The sequence below is a fragment of the Mus pahari genome, chromosome 7, assembly GCF_900095145.1.
Source record: "Mus pahari chromosome 7, PAHARI_EIJ_v1.1, whole genome shotgun sequence".
In the NCBI taxonomy this organism is placed as follows: Eukaryota; Metazoa; Chordata; class Mammalia; order Rodentia; family Muridae; genus Mus; species Mus pahari.
The window spans coordinates 82,380,633-82,398,846 of record NC_034596.1 but is presented as its reverse complement, the minus strand read 5'-3'; the positions used below and the strand labels follow the sequence as shown (position 1 = coordinate 82,398,846).

Here is an 18,214-nt window from a genome sequence, read left to right as displayed (position 1 = left end):
ACACACACACACACACACACACACACACACGCGCACACACACATGTCCTGCACCTGCAGCATGCACACAAACACACACACGTGCACATGTCCTGCACCTGCAGCACGTACACACACACACACATACACACACACGCACACATGTCCTGCACCTGCAGCACACACACACACACGCACATGTGTCCTGCACCTGCAGCACCCATACATACACACACACACATGTCCTGTACCTGCAGCACGCACACAAACACACATGCACACATGTCCTGCACCTGCAGCACGTGCACACACACACACACACGACCTGCATGTGCAGCACACATGAAAAAAGTTAACAATTCCTTTCAAACTCTAGCAAAAATAAATAAATAAAGAGGGAACATTTTCAAACTTATTTTAGAGGCCAGCATTACCTTAATACTACAATGAAGGATACTGTGAGAGAGGTAGGTACCAACCAGTATCCTTCACACTTGAGTATTGATGTGAAAATCTTCAACAAAATATTAGCTAACTGAATTCAAGATTACATTAAAAAGATTATGTACTGCTCAGCAGTGGTGGCATATCCCTTTAATCCCAACACTCAGGAGGCAGAGGCAGGTGGATCTCTGTGAGTCTACAGATCTATAACCTACAGAGAGAGCTCCAGGATAGTCAGGGTTGTTACACAAGAAACCCCGTCTCAAAAAACCAGTCGATCGATCGATAGAAAGATAGATAGATCCAATAAATAACAGACAAACAAACAAATAATAGGTAAAAAGGTTATGCACCATGAAGAAGTGGAATTTATTCCTGAAATGCAAGGATATTTCAACATGCAAAATCAGTCAGTGTGTGTAATACATTGATATCTAGAAGGTTGACTAAGGTAAGATTTCTTCTTTTTTTAATATTTATTTATTTATAATATATTTACATTTCAAGTGTTATCCCCTTACCCAGTTTCCCCCTCCCTGAAACCCCCTATCCCATACCCCCTCCCCCTGCTTCTATGAGGGTGTTCCTCCACCCACCCACCCACTCCCTCTGCCCTGCCCTCAATTCCCCCACACTGGAGCATCTGTCAAGCCTTCATAGGACCAAGGACCTCTCCTCCCATTGATGCCTGACAAGGCCATCCTCTGCTACATATGCAGCTGGAGTCATGTGTACTCCTTGGTTGGTGGCTTAGTCTGTGGAAGCTCCCAGGGTCTGGTTGGTTGATATTGTTGTTCTTCCTATGGTGTTGCAAAACCCTTCAGCTCCTTCAGTCCTTTCTCTAACTCCTCCATTGGGGACCCAGTGCTCAGTCCAATCAATGGTTGGCTGTGAGCATCTGCCTCTGTATTTGTAAGGCTCTGGCAGGGCCTCTCAGGAGACAGCTATATCAGGCTCCTTTCAGCAAGTCTTTCTTAGCATCCACAATAGTGTCGGAGTTTGGTGACTATATCTGGGATGAATCCCCAGTTGGGACAGTCTCTGGATGGCCTTTCCTTCAGTCTCTGCTCTGCACTTGGTCTCCATATTTGCTTCCGTGAGTATTTTGTTCCCCTTTCTAGGAAGGACCGAAGCACCCACACTTGGGTCTTCCTTTTTCTTCAGCTTCATGTGGTCTGTGAATTCTATTTTGGGTATTCGGAGCTTTTGGGCTAATATCCACATATCAGTGAGTGCATACCATGTGTGTTCGTTCTTTTGTGATTGGGTTACCTCACTCAGGATGATATTTTCTTTCTTTCTTTTTTAAGATTTATTTATTTTATGTATATGAGTACACCATTGCTCTCTTCAGACACACCAGAAGAGGGCATCAGATCCCACTACAGATGGTTGTGAGCCACCATGTGGTTGCTGGGAATTGAACTCAGAACCTCTGGAAGAGCAGTTGGTGCTCTTAACCACTGAGCCATCTCTCCAGCCCAGGATGATATTTTCTAGGTCCATCCATTTGCCTAAGAATTTCATGAAGTCATTGTTTTTAATATCTTGAGTAGTACTCCATTGTGTAAATGCACCACATTTTTTTAAAAAGATTTATTTATTTATTATATGTAAGTACACTGTAGCTGTCTTCAGACACTCCAGAAGAGGGCGTCAGATCTTGTTATGGATGGTTGTGAGCCACCATGTGGTTGCTGGGATTTGAACTCTGGACCTTTGGGAGAGCAGTCGGGTGCTCTTACCCACTGAGCCATCTCACCAGCCCTGCACCACACTTTCTGTATCCATTCTTCTGTTGAGGGACATCTGGGTTCTTTCCAGCTTCTGGCTATTAGAAATAAGGCTGCTATGAACATAGTAGAGCATGCGTCCTGAGGTAAGATTTCTTTAATCCAGGTTTTTGTTTCCAATGATGAAAGAATTTATAGATGTAGACAAAAGACTAGAAAGCAAAGATTCCTTTGGAAAAAGATGTACTTGAGAATGTGTGTGAGCAACCTCCTGTATGGGGACCACACTGGGAACTGTTATCCCAGCTGTTCCTTGTAGACTTAAGATACAGACAAGAGAGGAGTGTTTATGCAAATCATCTGACTAGGTCCAGCTTTTATGATACTTAACTCATATGCCCTTTCCTGGGGTATGCTACTGTGCCTCCCAGCTTCCCATTTTCATTATCTGTAACATACAGATGGTGGCTATCTTGGTTGTCTGCTGGGCATTCCTGTGAGGTATTATCCTAATCAAATGATTTGAAGCAGAAAGACCCAGCCAACACCTGAAGAAGAGCCCAGAGAGAGACTTGGCTTTTAGTCTGATTGCCCTCATTCTCAGTTTGGTCATCCTTGTGCTGGTGCCAGTATTTAAATCCAACTTCTCCAGGATTCCAGACTGAAGATCAGAGGCTCAGCAGGGTGCTCCCACTGTCTGATTGGACTGTGGAGATAAACTCATGGATATCTCCTCGTGGACTGAATAGTGATTACATTCTCAGCCTTTCTGTTATGAGACAGGCATTGTTGGACTACCAAGACCACGTTCTGTAAACTAGTCTAAGAAGTCACACATGTGTACATATGCACTCACACGTGAGCGCACACACACATACTTTATCTGTTCCTTTAGAGAACCCTGATACAAAATGCATTAGTGATTTGAAGCCATAGGACTTTCACAATGTGTCAATTTTCCTTTAATTACCCTTATTAGTTGAGTACCAGGAGTGGAAGGTAATGTACCAGTCCCCAGAAGAGAGTATTAGGGAACTGCACATGCCCAAGAGTTTGGTTGTTTATGGTGATTTTTAAAATCCAGGAGAACGTCATAGAGATGAAGTCTCTTTCTTTTCTATTTACATGACATAGAGAGTGACTTGCCTTCATTTTGTGTAATGGAAGAGTTAGTCACAGTGTCTGATTTCTGACTTTCTGCCTAGAGACCCTTTTGCAACACCACATTAACTGAAGGAAAGACCAATGTCACATGATTTCAGTCAGTGCAGAAAACTTAGTAGATGAAAGTCAGTGGTTTGCCAGGATCACAATAATCATCAGCTGGAGGTAAATTACTTCCGTGTACTAACAGTCATATACAGAAAGCCCGAGGCAGTGTTATATTCAAAGCTGAATGCTGAAAACCAGAAACAAGGTGAGGATGCCCACTTTCAGCACCTCTATTCTATTCACTATAGTCCTGGGAGTCATAACTGATGCAATTAGGCTTTTTTTTTTTTTAAATAGGCAGTGGTGGCACCCACCTTTATTTCAGGAGGCAGAGGCAGGTGGGGAGGGGAAACAGGCTGTTCAGGATATAAAGTTTCTGCTTTGCAAGGATGCAAAGGGCCTAGAAATATGCACAGACTCAAACATACTGTGTACTTAAGTTGGTGATTATGCACTCTAGCTGACAATTGTCTACCCAGAACATAGGCCAAAAAGTTCAGAGAATTAGTGAACATAACCATATGATGCATAACAGTCACAGTGATGTTTAAAGTCAGTGAAATACAAAATATACAGACTTCATGTTTAAGGATCCGGGAAAATGCAAGAAACAAACAAACAAACAAAAAAGTTTTCATCCAGTTTTGGAGCCTTGGAAAAGGAATGTACTTTTTCAGGACAAAGCTTTTAATCCCTAGTAAGGTCATATAAACAGCTTCCAACCCAAATGTCTTGTTTCTGAACTATTATGTTGACTTTGGCCTTCCGCTTGAAAAAATTAAAGAACCTGAAATACTGCTGCAGAAAACTATAGCATGGGGCTGGAGAGATGGCCCAGCGGTTAAGAGCACTGACTCTTCTGAACGTCCTGAGTTCAAATCCCAGCAGCCACATGGTGGCTCACCATGTGTAATGAGATCTGACTCCCTCTTCTGGTGTGTCCAAAGACAGCTACAATGTCCTTACATATAATAATAATAATAATAATAATAATAATAATAATAATAATAAATGAATCTTTGGGCCGGAGCGAGCAGGGCTGGAGGGAGCAGAGGTCCTGAGTTCAATTCCCAGCAACCACATGATAGCTCACAACCATCTGTACAGCTACAGTGTACTCATATACATAAAGTAAATAAATCTTTTTTATAAAAGAAAACTATAGCATATATACGCATTTATGTGTGTCTGGTCATTCTCCAGCAACTTATTACAGAATCTGCCACGCACAATACATCCCCGGACTGTGTCATTTGATAACGCTGCTACTGAGGATGATATACTAACCGTGGGCATCATTGGATGTGGCCACCTTGGAAAGCAGCTGACTAACGTATTGCTGAAAACCGTCCCTATCCCTGCCGAGAACCTGCAGATCTCCACTAGGAGGCCAGAGTCCCTGGGTGAGGAGCAGTGAATGCTGGACAGTGGGCGTGGGGCTGTGTAGCATTAACAAAGCCATCTTAAAAGGTGCCTTCCTTGTTGGCTAAGATGACTTTTCTCCACTTACTATATCTGTCCCTTCTTGGTGCAAAGTACCTTTCTCTGGGTATAAGATATTATGTGTGTGTGTGTGTGTTTCATATAGTATTTAAATCTAACTGGAATATCGGTGTAGAAAAAAAAAAGTTACCAAATATTTACATTTGGCCTTCTATTTTAAAAAACTGTCATCTGAGTACAAACATATTTACAGTGATTCTAGGTGTTGACCAATGTGATAGAAACAAGAACAGTGATTGCCTTTTGAGGAAGTGGAGTGAAGAAGGAGCCCAAAGAACATTCTGGGGAAAAGGAAATACTTTACATCTAGGGTAGTGGTTCTCAACTTGTAGGTCATGATCCCTTTGGAGGGGGGATGTCAAACTACTCTTTCATATGAGTTGCCTAAGATTACCAGAATACACAGATATTTACATTACAATTCACAACAGTGGCAAAATTACAGTTAGGAAGCAGCAACAAAAATAATTTTATGGCCAGATGTGGTGGCACACGCCTTTAATCCCTGCACTTGGGAGGCAGAGACAGGCGGATCCCCATGAGTTTAAGGCCAGACTGGTCTACAAAGTGAGTTCCAGGACAGCCAGGGCTGTTACACAGAGAAACCAAACCCTATCTCAAAAAAACAAAACAAAAAAAAAACAAAACAAAAAAAACAAAAAAAAATATACAATAACAACAATAATAAATTATATTGTTTGGGGGTCACCAAAACATGGAGAACTGTATTAAAGGAATTTAATGCAGCATTAGGAAGGTTGAGAACTGCTGGTCTAGAGGGAACTGTGGGCTGCATGGATGTATGCCCTTATCAAAACTGTTCAAGCTGTATACTTCAGAGTGCCATGTGGTACTGTATGTAAATTATACTGCAATAAAATGCAAGATAACATTGCAAAGCAGTATGCATACTGTAGAAAAATTACCCTTGAAGGAAGAATGACCATCCATACTCTTCTTAACCAACCATCGTCGTTCCCCCACCCCACCCTGTTTTGAAGTATATTGTATACTGGCTTTTTACCTGACGTGTTGGAAGTGCATTTCGTATCATTTAGCATTCCTTAAAATAAAGATTTTTAAACCCTTTCACTGCCGCCCGGCTGGCTTTGAGAGCACTCCCTGGTGTGTCTGACCTTATCAGGGTGTGCTTGCTGTCCCCGGTGTCTGGGCATTCTGGGGAGGAGATGGGGCAGAGCGACAGTTGTGAGTGCTTTGTGCAGAAGGCGGTAGCACACACCTCCATTCCCAGCACTCAGGAGGCCCAGGCAGTTGAGTTTCTGAGTTTGAGGCAGACCTGGTCTACAGAGAGAGAGTTCCAAGACAGCCAGGGCTACCCAGAGAAACCCTGTCTTGAAAAACTGAAAAGAAAAAACATATTGGATTCTAGCTGCAAAACCCCTCTGTGCACCGTGTAAGGGAACAGCATAATTGCTGCGTCAGTGGTTCTCAACCTTCCTAATGCTGTGACCCTTTAATACAGTTCCATGTGTTATGACCCCCAACAGGAAAACTATTTTTGTTGCTACTTCGTTACTACTGCTACTGTTAGATACTGCTATGAATCAAAGTGTAATATCTGATGTGCTGGATATCTGATATTTGACCCCTGTGGAAGGGTCACGACCCACAGGCTGAGAATTGCTGTCATATGCTTATCAAAGAATGGTGGCTACCTTTTCTCTTAGCACTTTTCCTCTTGTCCTCAAGAAGCCTTATACACAAGGAGCTTGCCTCTCCGGTAACTTTCACATTCTGTTTTTCAGTAATGCTTAAAGCACATCAGATGGAAGCATACATTTTAAATCCTTACTTTTGAAAATCCACATTGTAGTAACGATAATCAAATAATTAAGTACCTGTGTGTTTAAGGCAGTTGTATGAGTTATCTCATACACAGAGACTTTTGTCTCTACATTTATGAATATTTTACTCTTATGTTACATGTTACAAAAACTGTAAAACCTTACACTCCTCCCCATTTCTGTGACACATCCTCTCACGTTTCTAATTTTACCCACTAACTCAAGCCAGTGAGCTGTATAGCTTTCAGTGAGCCACATAGCATCCGGAAGCCTCAGTCTGCACATCTTTAATACAGGAACCAGCCTCAAAAGAAAGAAACACCCTGTGAGAGCCACCTTAACCAACACAGGGAGAGAGCACTGTGTCTACTAACTAGCAGGTGCTAACTCTTCAGTAAATGGAACCCGAGTGCTTCTTAGAGATTCTTTTTCTAGCTCACATTAAGAAATAAAAATAAAAACATCCAGTATTTGTTCCAAAATCAAGACAATAGCAATCACGTAAGAAGCCCAATATCTCTGCCCCAGTGGGACCAGCTGCTTTCGCGAAGGGGTTGTTGGGGGTGGGGTGGAGCTTCTTTGCGTAGCTCACGGGAGGCTTCCAGGAACCAGCAGCTGGTTTCTGTGGCCACGTGACTTAAGTTGCTTACTGAAACACCGTTACCGCCATCCTCTCCCCACAGCTGATGTGCAGGTCAAACTTCTCTGCATTATTGTGTTCTTTCTCCTTCCCAGGTGAGTTACGAAAACTAGGGGTCCGGTGCGTCTATGACAACGCTGCTGTGGCAAGCTGGGCCAGAGTACTGTTCCTCTGCTGTCTGCCGGCCCAGCTGCCTAATATCTGCCTAGAAATTCAATCCAAACTCAACAAGCACTGCACCGTGTACAGCTTCGTATCCGCCATTCCGCTACCCAGGTATCTTGCCAGGATGAGAGCGGAACTCATAGGCCTACCTACCTCTTGGAGTTAGTCATCCTCAGTAATGAGGAGGAGGAGGCAGCTTGACCTGCAGAAAGACCCCCGCCAGCCTTTCTAGTTCTGTCTTCCTCCAGTTTTACATGAACAGGATTCGAGGTTGGAATGATTTTTCCCTGCCTAAAATATTAATGGTCTGCTGTTTGCCAGTACTCCATTCCCACTTGGGGCATCAGTGAGAAAACACCAGAGAACCACATGAGAGGCTACTGAAAATTCATGCCAAACATTGGTTTTTGTAGTCTTGCATCTAGCCAAGAGCTAGGCACATGCTAACACTCGGTAAATAGTAGGTGGATGGTTGAACAATCTAATTAATCAATGCCCTGAGCGCACAGTGGGCCCACAGCCTGTTGCCTGAGCAGTGGCTTGCAGGGGAGGGGCTGGGGTTTGGCTTGGATTCGGATACAGTAGATTGGAAAGTCACTTATTCCAGTCTGTACTCCCTGTCTTTGTGGTTTCCAGGTTGAAAACTTTACTGAACCACACCAATATCCTGAGGCCCCAGTATCAATTTGTTGAGGATTTTGACAACATCTGGGGAGAGAATGAGGAGGTCCCAGCTGCTCTCCAAGATACAACGATTATCCGGGGTACCTGCCCCTACAATAACCTTGGTAATGGCACAACAGTTTCTGGCATTCCTTTGACAATTACCTCTCTCTCTCTGTGTGTGTGTGTGTGTGTGTGTGTGTGTGTGTAAAGCACAAAGCAGATACATTCTTAGTGATTTGAGTTTGGAACACAAAGAGCTTAGTAAGAAAAAGAAAAAGCAACCTTAGTTAGGCAGAATGGAGTAGCCTAATTTGTGGATCCTTAAGTCTGGGCTAGAAAGAACCAGGGGAAATAGCAGCTATGTGAACAAGAGAATGAGCTGGGCTTGGTGGTACATGCCTATAACTCCAGCCTTGGAGAGGAGGAGACAGGAGAATCAGGGTGCCGAGACTCTTGGGCTATATAACCAGTTTGAGGGCAGCTAAAGCTCCATGTGAACCTGTCTCAAAAAAAAAAAAAAATCAAAACAAAGCAAAACAAAGAAAAATAACAAAAAACAAAACAAAACAAAACAAAACCCAGGAGAATTCAATGTCTGGGGAAAAAAAAAAAAGACAGTATTCCCTAGTTCCTCCCTGCTGTGGGCAGGGACCTTTGTGGTGATCCTTCTGTCATTAGCCCTGTCTGCCTTAGTCCTATCTGCTTCCCTTTGATTGACACATGTCGTGTTGTAAAGGGCAAGTGGGCCTCTTCCCAGGGAGTAAAGAGTGTCCCCTTCGTCTCCTGTCATACTGACAACCAGTGCAGGAGAGAAGGTGGCTTCACAGTCACTCTCTGGGTTTCTTGAGTCATTCTTTCTTTCAGGTTCCCTGCAACTCACTGTTGTGTGTGCTCATTGTGATTCTCTTTCTGTCTAGGGGGAGTAATCCTTAATGTCAAGTGGATAGAGGGGCTGTGCTATGCGCTCATCAATGCCTGTACGTCAAGGAGCGTGTTTCACTCACAAGTGCTGAAGCTTCTAAACAAACTGCTTCTCCCTGTGCACTTAGAAAGCTGCAAGACAGACCCAGCATCCTGCCCTGAATTTCAGTTAACAAATTTCATGAGCAAAAGCTACGTCAAAAACTTGTATCAAAAAAGGTAAAGTATCAAACATCTGGATCCCACAGTTTTGTTTTAACCTATGCTGTTTGTTTGTTTGTTTATGGGACAGGGTTTCTCTTTATAGCTCTGGCTGTCCTGGAACTCACTCTGTAGAATAGGTTGGCTTTAAATTCAGAGAATCTGCCTGCCTCTGCCTCCCATGTACTAGGATTAAAGGCCTGCAGCACCACTGTCCAGGTAGCAGATTCTTTTATTTTTAAGATTTATTTCTTTATTATATGTAAGTACACTGTAGCTGTCTTCAGACACTCCAGAAGAGGGCGTCAGATCTCATTACAGATGATTGTGAGCCACCATGTGGTTGCTGGGATTTGAACTCAGGACCTTCACAAGAGCAGTCGATGCTCTTACCTGCTGATCCACCCCTCCAGCCCAGTAACAGATACTTTAAAAAACCATTCCTTTGTGAGGGGACTTATAGAGACCAGAGATAAACTGTAGGAGTCAGGATTCTCTTTTCACCATGTGGATTCTGGGATCCAACTCAGGTTGTCAGCTTGGCCACAAGCTCCCTTACCTGCTAAGCCCTCTCATCTGCTTCACACATGCTTTCCTTTCGTCCTGTCACGGGCTTCTCCTTGTCTCAGGACAAGACTAGCATCACACAGAGTTCTAGCGGGATGCAGAAAGCAACAGTGGTACTCTGCCTCAGTGTTTCTCACAGTGTAGGAATAGTTTTGCATACATATTACAATATAATGACAATATAAATAAACGTCTGTTGGTGCCTAGATAATATGACAAATACATGGTCTATTAGCCAACTGTCTATTGGGAGTAATTTTGAAGATTCGTTTTGTTTGAGAATGTGTGTGCTCTACCTACAGTTTTACTGAGAACATGGTTAAGCAAAAGATTCCAGGCTGGAAATCATTCTCCTGTTGTGTTGGGAGCACAGTTTGGTTGTTTTCAGCTTTTAGACTTGCTGTTGGGAGTGATGGGGTTTCTGTAACTCATCTTCTTGTAGTTTTGGTTTTGGAGACCTCTCTTCTCAGTCCCGTCCCGTCCCCCGACACCCCCCCCACCCCCCCCACTCAGGCTCACCGTGTAAGCCAGGCTGCTTGTGAGCTACTCAGGCTTCTGGTCAAATCCCAGGGGCTAGGCTGTTCTCCTCCTTTTTATTTTGGACAGAGTCTCCCTACATAGCCTTTCCTGGCTTAAAACTTGCTATATTAACCAGGTTAGCCTTGAACTCACAGACATTCTGCCTCTCGAGTGCTGGGATTAAAGGTGTGGACCACCATGCTTGACTCAAAGTCCTCAGTCATGGCAAACACCTAACTGAAGCGTTTCCCAAGCCCTCTCCACCCAGCTAATTTTTTAAAAAAATTGTGTGAAATATAATACCTGTACAGAAGAAGTTCGCATTCTGTTTGTAAATATACCACTTTATGAATGATTGTGACACAAATGCCACGCCACCCCACCCTGAAGTGTGTTCAGCTGGACTTTGCCATCTGAGTTTTCCACTCTTCTCTGATTTTGGCTTTGTGACTTCCCACCTTCCCCTCATTATTTCAAGTATTCTTCTCCTTTCTCTCCTTCTCTTCTAGTATTAGCTGTCTGTTGGTCTGTCTGTCTACCTATTTATCTATAATCTATCACCTGAGATATATATCTGCCTATCAGTTTATTTGATGCGTATATGGTTTATATGAATCATATATAAACACATATAAAACATAGATATATGTATAAAACATACAAGTATATATAATATGTAAGCATATAATATATATTATATCACACACACACACACACACACAAAACATCCTTTGTGCTCTGGTCCATACAGCTCCGCCATTGCTGTTCTCTTTTTTACTTTTTTGCATCTAGAAATCTCTATAGTGATATAGTCAAGTTCAGAGATTCTTGCCTCAGTGTGTGTTTCACACCTAAGTTATATGTATTAAACAGGCTCGAAGAAAGTAATGCTATCTCTTTTTTTCCACATAGGCCTTTCCCCTGGTTTGATCTGACCACTGTGCAACTCAAGGAAACTCCCTTTAGCCAGCACATCTCAGCCACGCGTTCTCTTCAGGACCACATTAGCCTTTTGTACTGTGAAGTATTTGGCCTCACCATAAGCGAAGAAGAATTGCCTTATATTTCCACAGTTATCCGGCCCCTTGTAGAGGAGGAATGACAGAGAGCCGTGAGTTCTGCTTGACACCTGAGTGAAGAATAAAATATCAGATCCTCCTCTATATGTCGGTATTCTTGGGTGTTTCCGGCTCTTAGAAACAATCTAGTCCATTGCTTCCCCCCAAAGCCCTTATCAACACAAACTAATGTCTTTTACATGCTAAATTCAAGTAGTTATATCACAATTAGACAATCAAACACCACAACTTCTTTTCCTGTGATGATATAAAACTAGAAAATGATAAAATTTGATTCTCCTTTTTTTTTTTTTTTGATAGATGAGATATGTTGGGTGAGCAATCAGTTGAGTTATGATTAATTCATACTTGTTTTTATTATGTTTGACTATTCTGGATGGTTATTTAAAGTGATTCCCATTTAAACCATTTAAACCTATACAAATCATAGAAATATCACTGGTAAAGATGTAGCTCGCCGGCGTGAGGCGCTTGTCTAGGACACCCAGAGATGCGTGTTTTTGTTCATCAGCATCCCATAGATTGGGTGATGTGGCACCTACTTTCTTTCTTTCTTTTTTTAAATTAGATATTTTCTTTATTTACATTTCAAATGCTATCCCAAAAGTTCCCTATACCCTTTCAATCCTAGCACTTAGGATATAGAGGCAGGAGTGTTGGACGTTGAAGGTTATCCTTGGCTACACAGTGAGTTTGAGGCCAGCCTTGATCACAGGAGACTATGTCACAGAAAAGCCACAAAAGGAACAAAACATACCATCAATCCCAATATCAACGGCAACCAACTATGGCTGAGTGTGGTGACACACATCTATAGTCCTGGTGCCAGGGGTCTGCAGCGGAAAGATGGCAAGTTCTGGGCCAGTCTCGTGCCTCAGGTGAGTCCGTCTTACAACAGACAGATACAAACAAAAAAAAGTATATTCAAACCTGGCATTTCCATTAAATCCTTTAAAAAATTGTATTTCTAGTGTACATTTATTTCATCTTTTACCAAAACTTCTTGTCAATTATAATAGAGCCGAAAAAAAAGCAGTAGGCCCAACAAGGTAGGAAATGAAGTTCCCAGCTTTGCCCAAGGGCTTCTGAGCAAAGCCATTCACCACACATGGAAATCACCGTGGTCTCATATTGATCATTTGCATTTTGTTATTTTTGCATAATCATGCACTAAGTAAATTCAATGGTTCCAGAATCCTTTTTTTTTTTTTTTGGACAGTTTCTAATCAAGAGGTATCGATGGATGCCTTTAGTTCCTGTACTCTGGAGACAGTGAATCTCTGTGAGTTTTAGGCCTGCCTGGTCTACAGAGCAAGTTCCAGGACACCTAGAGCTTCACAGAGAAACCCTCTCCTGTCTTGGTAGGTGGAGGTGGTGGGAAGAAGAAAGAAAAATAATAATAAGGAAAAGGATGGTTTCTGGTAAAACTTTCTAGTTTGGAGAAAAAGTTGGTTTGTCGTCCAACTCTGATATGTAGCCTGGATGTGGATTTGCTGCAGTCGGGTGTGTAATTAGACAAGCGCCTCACTGCACTTCTGCACTGTGTTGGCCTCCTAGGATACAGAAGGGTAACCAAGATGCCCAGGAGTTTGCTCAGTGGGTAAAGGGCTCGGTGCACAAGCGTTTGGACCACAGCCAGGGGAAAGCTGGACTGGTGGCAGGCGTGGTGCTTGCCTGTAATTTGAGAGGGGAAATGGGAGACAGGAATTCCTCATAGGATGAGTTGGCTAGCTAGACGAACCAATGAGTCTGAGAGTCCCTGCCTGTGTAAATAATGTGGACAGTGATGGGGAAGACACTGGACATCAACTTTTGACCTCCAAACTGACCCACACATGTGTGTCCTCACTAATGGGCACAAATACACATGTACACATCATCATCATCATCATCATCATCTCTCTCTCACACACACACAGAAATTTAAAGATGAAAAAAAGACAAAATGGCTCAGGGATTGATACCCCTCTGTCCAATCCAGACAACCTGAATTGATTACCCAGACTCCCACGTAAAAGTGGAAGGAGAGAGCCAATTCCGCAAAGGCATCTTTTTACCTCCACGTAAAAAGCATAGCATGTGAGCCTACACACATCATTTACTTTTTTTTTTTAAATTTAAAAGTAGTGAGAACAAGAGAAAAAGAACAGCTGAGCTTGTACAGCTAGACAAGAAGCAGTCAGGCGTGGGAGGTGGAGGCAGGAGAATCAGGAATTTCTGTCCTTCCTTAACTACATAGCAAATTCCAGTCAGTATGGACTATATAAGATCCTGTCATAGAACAAACAAGCAAAGATGAGAGGCTGTTATTTAAGCAATAAAAAGTATTTAATATTTTTGAGACGTCCAGACATACATGTATTTCACTTTAAATTTCATTTTGTGGTCTGGTCTATTACAGAGAGCCCTTCCCATCTCCGCCAGTCTCTCTCACCTCTGATGGCTAAAGGAAACGTTTCTGCCACGGACCGGGCTCAATGGGCCCTCCTCAATCCGTGCAAATTAGAGTCTCAGACAGATGGGCATGGAGTCGGATGGGAATTGACAAACAGAGATGACATGAGAGAGCGTGTAGAATCTGAGTGTAATTTTTCAAATCGAGCATCAAACTTTTTATACAGAAGAAAAAAACAAGAAAAGCCAGGCGGGACACGTCCGCTGAGTTACAGTGACACAAAACAAAAGGGAAGTATACATCAAAGATGCTGTTTACCACTAAGAAGGGAGCCAGGTGTAAAACTAGTCTGTTGTTAAACCCACCACCAGGGGTTCTTAGTAAATGCCTGATTATGCTATTCCTTTGGGCCTAGTGAAAAAAATCTGTTTCAAGGGGATTCCCTAACTCTTACATTTTAAACCCACCTTTTCGCTAGGCCATTGTGTATGTCCTTGTTTGGGTGAGACTTGGCTACTGTCCTAAGTAATCACTCTGCAGAAGAGCCCTGAGCCATTCTAGCTCCGTTCTCTGTAATGCCTAATTAGTTTCACTGTCTCTACTAGAAGTAAATTTGAATGTTTACTGAATGGGTAACCTCACTGAATTCCAAGCTTGTTGGCTTCAAGGATTTTCTAGGACCTTGGAACACTGGTGGAGGCTCACCTATGATAAAATTCAATCTTTAAAGGCACTTNTAATACTGAAAGAGAGCATACACCATACTAACATGGGGATAGGGTTTGAGTATATGGGTTATGAGGATACCAAGGTTCCAGGAGGCTGAGTTTCCTTGAAACTCTTTGCCTCGTGAATGCTTCTAGGCCTCTCAGTCTTTCAAGCAGACTTCACTGGAATGGGCGTAGCACATTTCCCTTCTTTTTCTTGACAACTATTCCTTAGAAAATGTAATAGGGCTAGGGAGATACTTCAGAGCCTCTACATGATGTCTAACTTGTCCACTCTTTGGGATTAACAATCACCATGGAAATGAGCCTCTGGGCATACCCGTGGTGTATTTCTAGGCTAATAGACTTGGGAATTAGAGTGGTAAATGTCCCTCCATTTGTGCAGCACCGTGGAATGGGCTGGGGTTCTGGATGAGTACAACCTCTCTCTTCCTGATTTAAGATGCAACATGACCAGCTGCTGTGGCTTTTCCCACATAATAGTCTGGACCCCCAAACTGTGAGCCCAAAATGAACCCTTCCTCCCTCAGGCTACATTTGTTGAGTATTTTGTCCCATCAATCAAACACTTAATTTATGGTACAATCAAAGGGACCTTAGTTCAATCCCCAGAACCCACATAAAATCCCAACCATGGTGGCACACACTTGTAATCCTGATGCAGGAATGACAGAAACCAGCTAGTTTAACCTATTTGGTGAGCTTCAGTCCAGGGAGAGACCCTGTCCGTAATAATAAGGTGTGTATGAGGCTGGAGAGATGGTTAAAACACTTTTTGCTTGCAGAGGGCCTGGGTTTGGTTCCCAATTCTCAAATGGTGGCTCTCAATCACTTTTAATTCCAGTTCCAGGGAATCTAATGCTCTCTTCTAGATTCCGTGGACACTTCATACATGTAGTTCACAGACACAGTCACACCACACTCACACACCCCACAATTGCAGATCTTTACTTTTGAAAACATGTAAATCTTTCAAAAAGTTGCATAAGCCTCTTACCAACTTTGCAGCTCAGGACAGTCTTTTGGGGAGCCTTGGGGTCATTAAAGTGTGAGTAATAAAGTATGTGGTGTCATTGTCTTATCTGTAGGAAGTTAGGGAAGGGGTTTGGTGCCAGTTAGTAACTTCTTGTTTGCCATGAAGATACAAGTATTTCCTCTGCATCTGGATATAGGTAGTAACTTGCATGTAACAGATTGTATCTATTCTTTTTGTTTTGTTTTGTTTTGTTTTTCCGAAACAAGGTTTCTCTGTATAGCCCTGGCTGTCCTGGAACTAACTCACTTTGTAGACCAGGCTGGCCTCGAACTCAGAAATCGGCCTGCCTCTGCCTCCAGAGTGCTGGGATTAAAGGCGTGCTCCTTGATTGTATCTATTCTAAAGAGGGCAGTTCCTTTGTCTTTACAAATTCTTTAGCTGCTTGAATATGCTTTGTTGCCACAGTTTCATGCTTATTTAAAAATAAAATGACACCCACCCCTCCCCTCCTCTCAGCCTAGGACACAGCCCTTTCTTCTTCCCATGCTCTGCTCCAGGACCACAGTCTGGTGCCTGATTCTCTGTCTAGCACCAGGACCTAAGCTCTCCCTGGGTCTGTAGCTGGCTGCTATCACTGCCCACTCTGACCTGCCAGGACGGATGCAGGTAGGAGACTTTGGGGGCTGGCCAGCTGGTGCCAGGCTCTCGGTGCTAAGGCCTACAAAGGGCCTAGGTACGACTCGCTTCCCTGACCTGTGCTTGGAGCTGGCTCTTCAAAAAAAAAAAAAAAAGACTTTCTTTTTTTTTTTTTGGTTAATTAATGAGTTTAATTACTATTATTTACAAGAACATAGGTGAGGGGCTATTTCTTGTGCATGGACAACTTTATCAGTGGCTACACCCCTGAAGAAAATGCCCTCTCCCCTGCCACAGTTAATATTAACTACCTATAGAAACCTCAGGGAGGGGGTGAGGTTCTGGAGCAGTACCCCTGTAACAATCATATAAGCCTGTAAATCCTGAGAGAGAGAGAGAGAGAGAGAGAGAGAGAGAGAGAGAGAGAGAGAGAGAGTCTTCTGGGCTGCCCTTCTCCCCTGCTTCCTACAACACCAGGATGGAAAATTGACAGACAGCTGCTCCTTTTAAAAGATGAATCCAGCCGGGCATGGTGGCGCACGCCTTTAATCCCAGCACTCGGGAGGCAGAGGCAGGCAGATTTCTGAGTTTGAGGCCAGCCTGGTCTACAAAGTGAGTTCCAGGACAGCCAGGGCTACACAGAGAAACCCTGCCTTGACAAAACAACAACAACAACAAAGATGAATCCAGCTAGGCTGTGGTGGTGGTGCATGCCTTTTTGTTTTGTTTTTAGATTTCTTTATTGATTATATGTAGCTATCTTCAGATACTTTTTCTTCTCTCTTCAGCCTGCTCGTTCTGGCCCCACTTGCTCTGACCCAAAGATTTCTTTATTTACTATATGTAAGTACACTGTAGCTGTCTGTCTTCAGACACCCTGAAAGAGGGCATCATATCTCATTATGAGATGGTTGTGAGCCACCATGTGGTTGCTTGGATTTGAACTCAGGAACTCTGAAAGAGCAGTCAGTGCTCTTAACCGCTGAGCCATCTCTCTAGCCCCAGTGCATGCCTTTAATCCCAGCACTTGGGAGGCAGAGCAGATGGGTCTCTGGGGGTTAGAGGCCAACTTGGTCTACAGAGAGTTCTAGGACAGCCAGAACTACATAGCTCTCAAAACAAAACAAAAAACAAACGAAAATTAATTTGGGCTTTCTCCATGGTTAGGCTTTGTGTAACAAGTTATGGACATTGCTACAGTTTGTCTTGTTGCCCTCAGTTCTTCACCTAGACACATTTCTGCTATTCTGTCACTATGTGGAGAACAACTGCCATTTTCTAATTCAGGTTTCCCACATTTATAGTTGTAAGTGCTACAAATAGGGGATAGCCTCTGGCACAAGGCCTGTGTTGGTTTTGTTTCTTGGTAAATTTAGAAATACTGTCTTTTCCCTTCAGTCACATGGTTTCTTTCCTTCCAAGTGGGTAAGTCTTTTGGCTCACAAGATTTAAGTATGCTTTATACCAGTTTCTATGTGGTAGCATTTTCCAACTGTTTCTCATTTACTGATCAAATGCTTGTACATCTTTCAACTATATCTGCTTCTAAGGTATTTACTTTCTTTTTTTTTTTAACTTTGTGTATTATAGAGATTCCCTCTAAATATGTTTAAAGCTTGGTTCACTTTCTGTTCTTTTCTTTTCTTTTCTTTTCTTTTCTTTCTTTCTTTCCTTCTTTCTTTCTTTCTTTCTTTTCCCCCAGACAGGGTTCCTCTGTGTAGCCCTGGCTGTCCTGGAACTCACTTTGTAGACCAGGCTGGCCTCGAACTCAGAAATCCGCCTGCCTTTGCCTCCCGAGTCTGTTTTGTTATTTTCTAAGCCTAACTTATTTTCTCTTAAGTAAACCTTAGAAAGATGATTGGTACACCCTTTCCAGGAATCACAAGTCTTCCTGAAAAATGCTTTCAAAAGTGGGTTCTTTTCCAGGAAAGGTGGGCAGTAGCCCAGACAGGCATGTTTCTCCTCACAACCACTACTTATTAAACTAGGAGGCATTTAAAAAAAGACGTGTGTGTGTGTGTGTGTGTGTGTGTGTGTGTGTGTGTG

At 42.9% G+C, this 18,214-nt stretch overlaps 1 protein-coding gene across 1 annotated transcript in view; it reads left to right on the top strand.

The window, feature by feature from the left end:
• The window catches only part of Noxred1 (NADP dependent oxidoreductase domain containing 1), an 18,127-nt gene extending 6,531 nt beyond the window's left edge, over positions 1–11,596 (top strand). The window contains exons 4-8 of the mRNA XM_021202750.1: positions 4,571–4,770; positions 7,411–7,591; positions 8,117–8,268; positions 9,064–9,286; positions 11,267–11,596. Coding sequence (XP_021058409.1) covers positions 4,571–4,770; positions 7,411–7,591; positions 8,117–8,268; positions 9,064–9,286; positions 11,267–11,456 — 946 coding nt within the window. The 3' untranslated portion in view covers positions 11,457–11,596. The remainder of the gene's footprint in view (positions 1–4,570; positions 4,771–7,410; positions 7,592–8,116; positions 8,269–9,063; positions 9,287–11,266) is intronic.
• Positions 11,597–18,214: the final 6,618 nt, after the last annotated feature.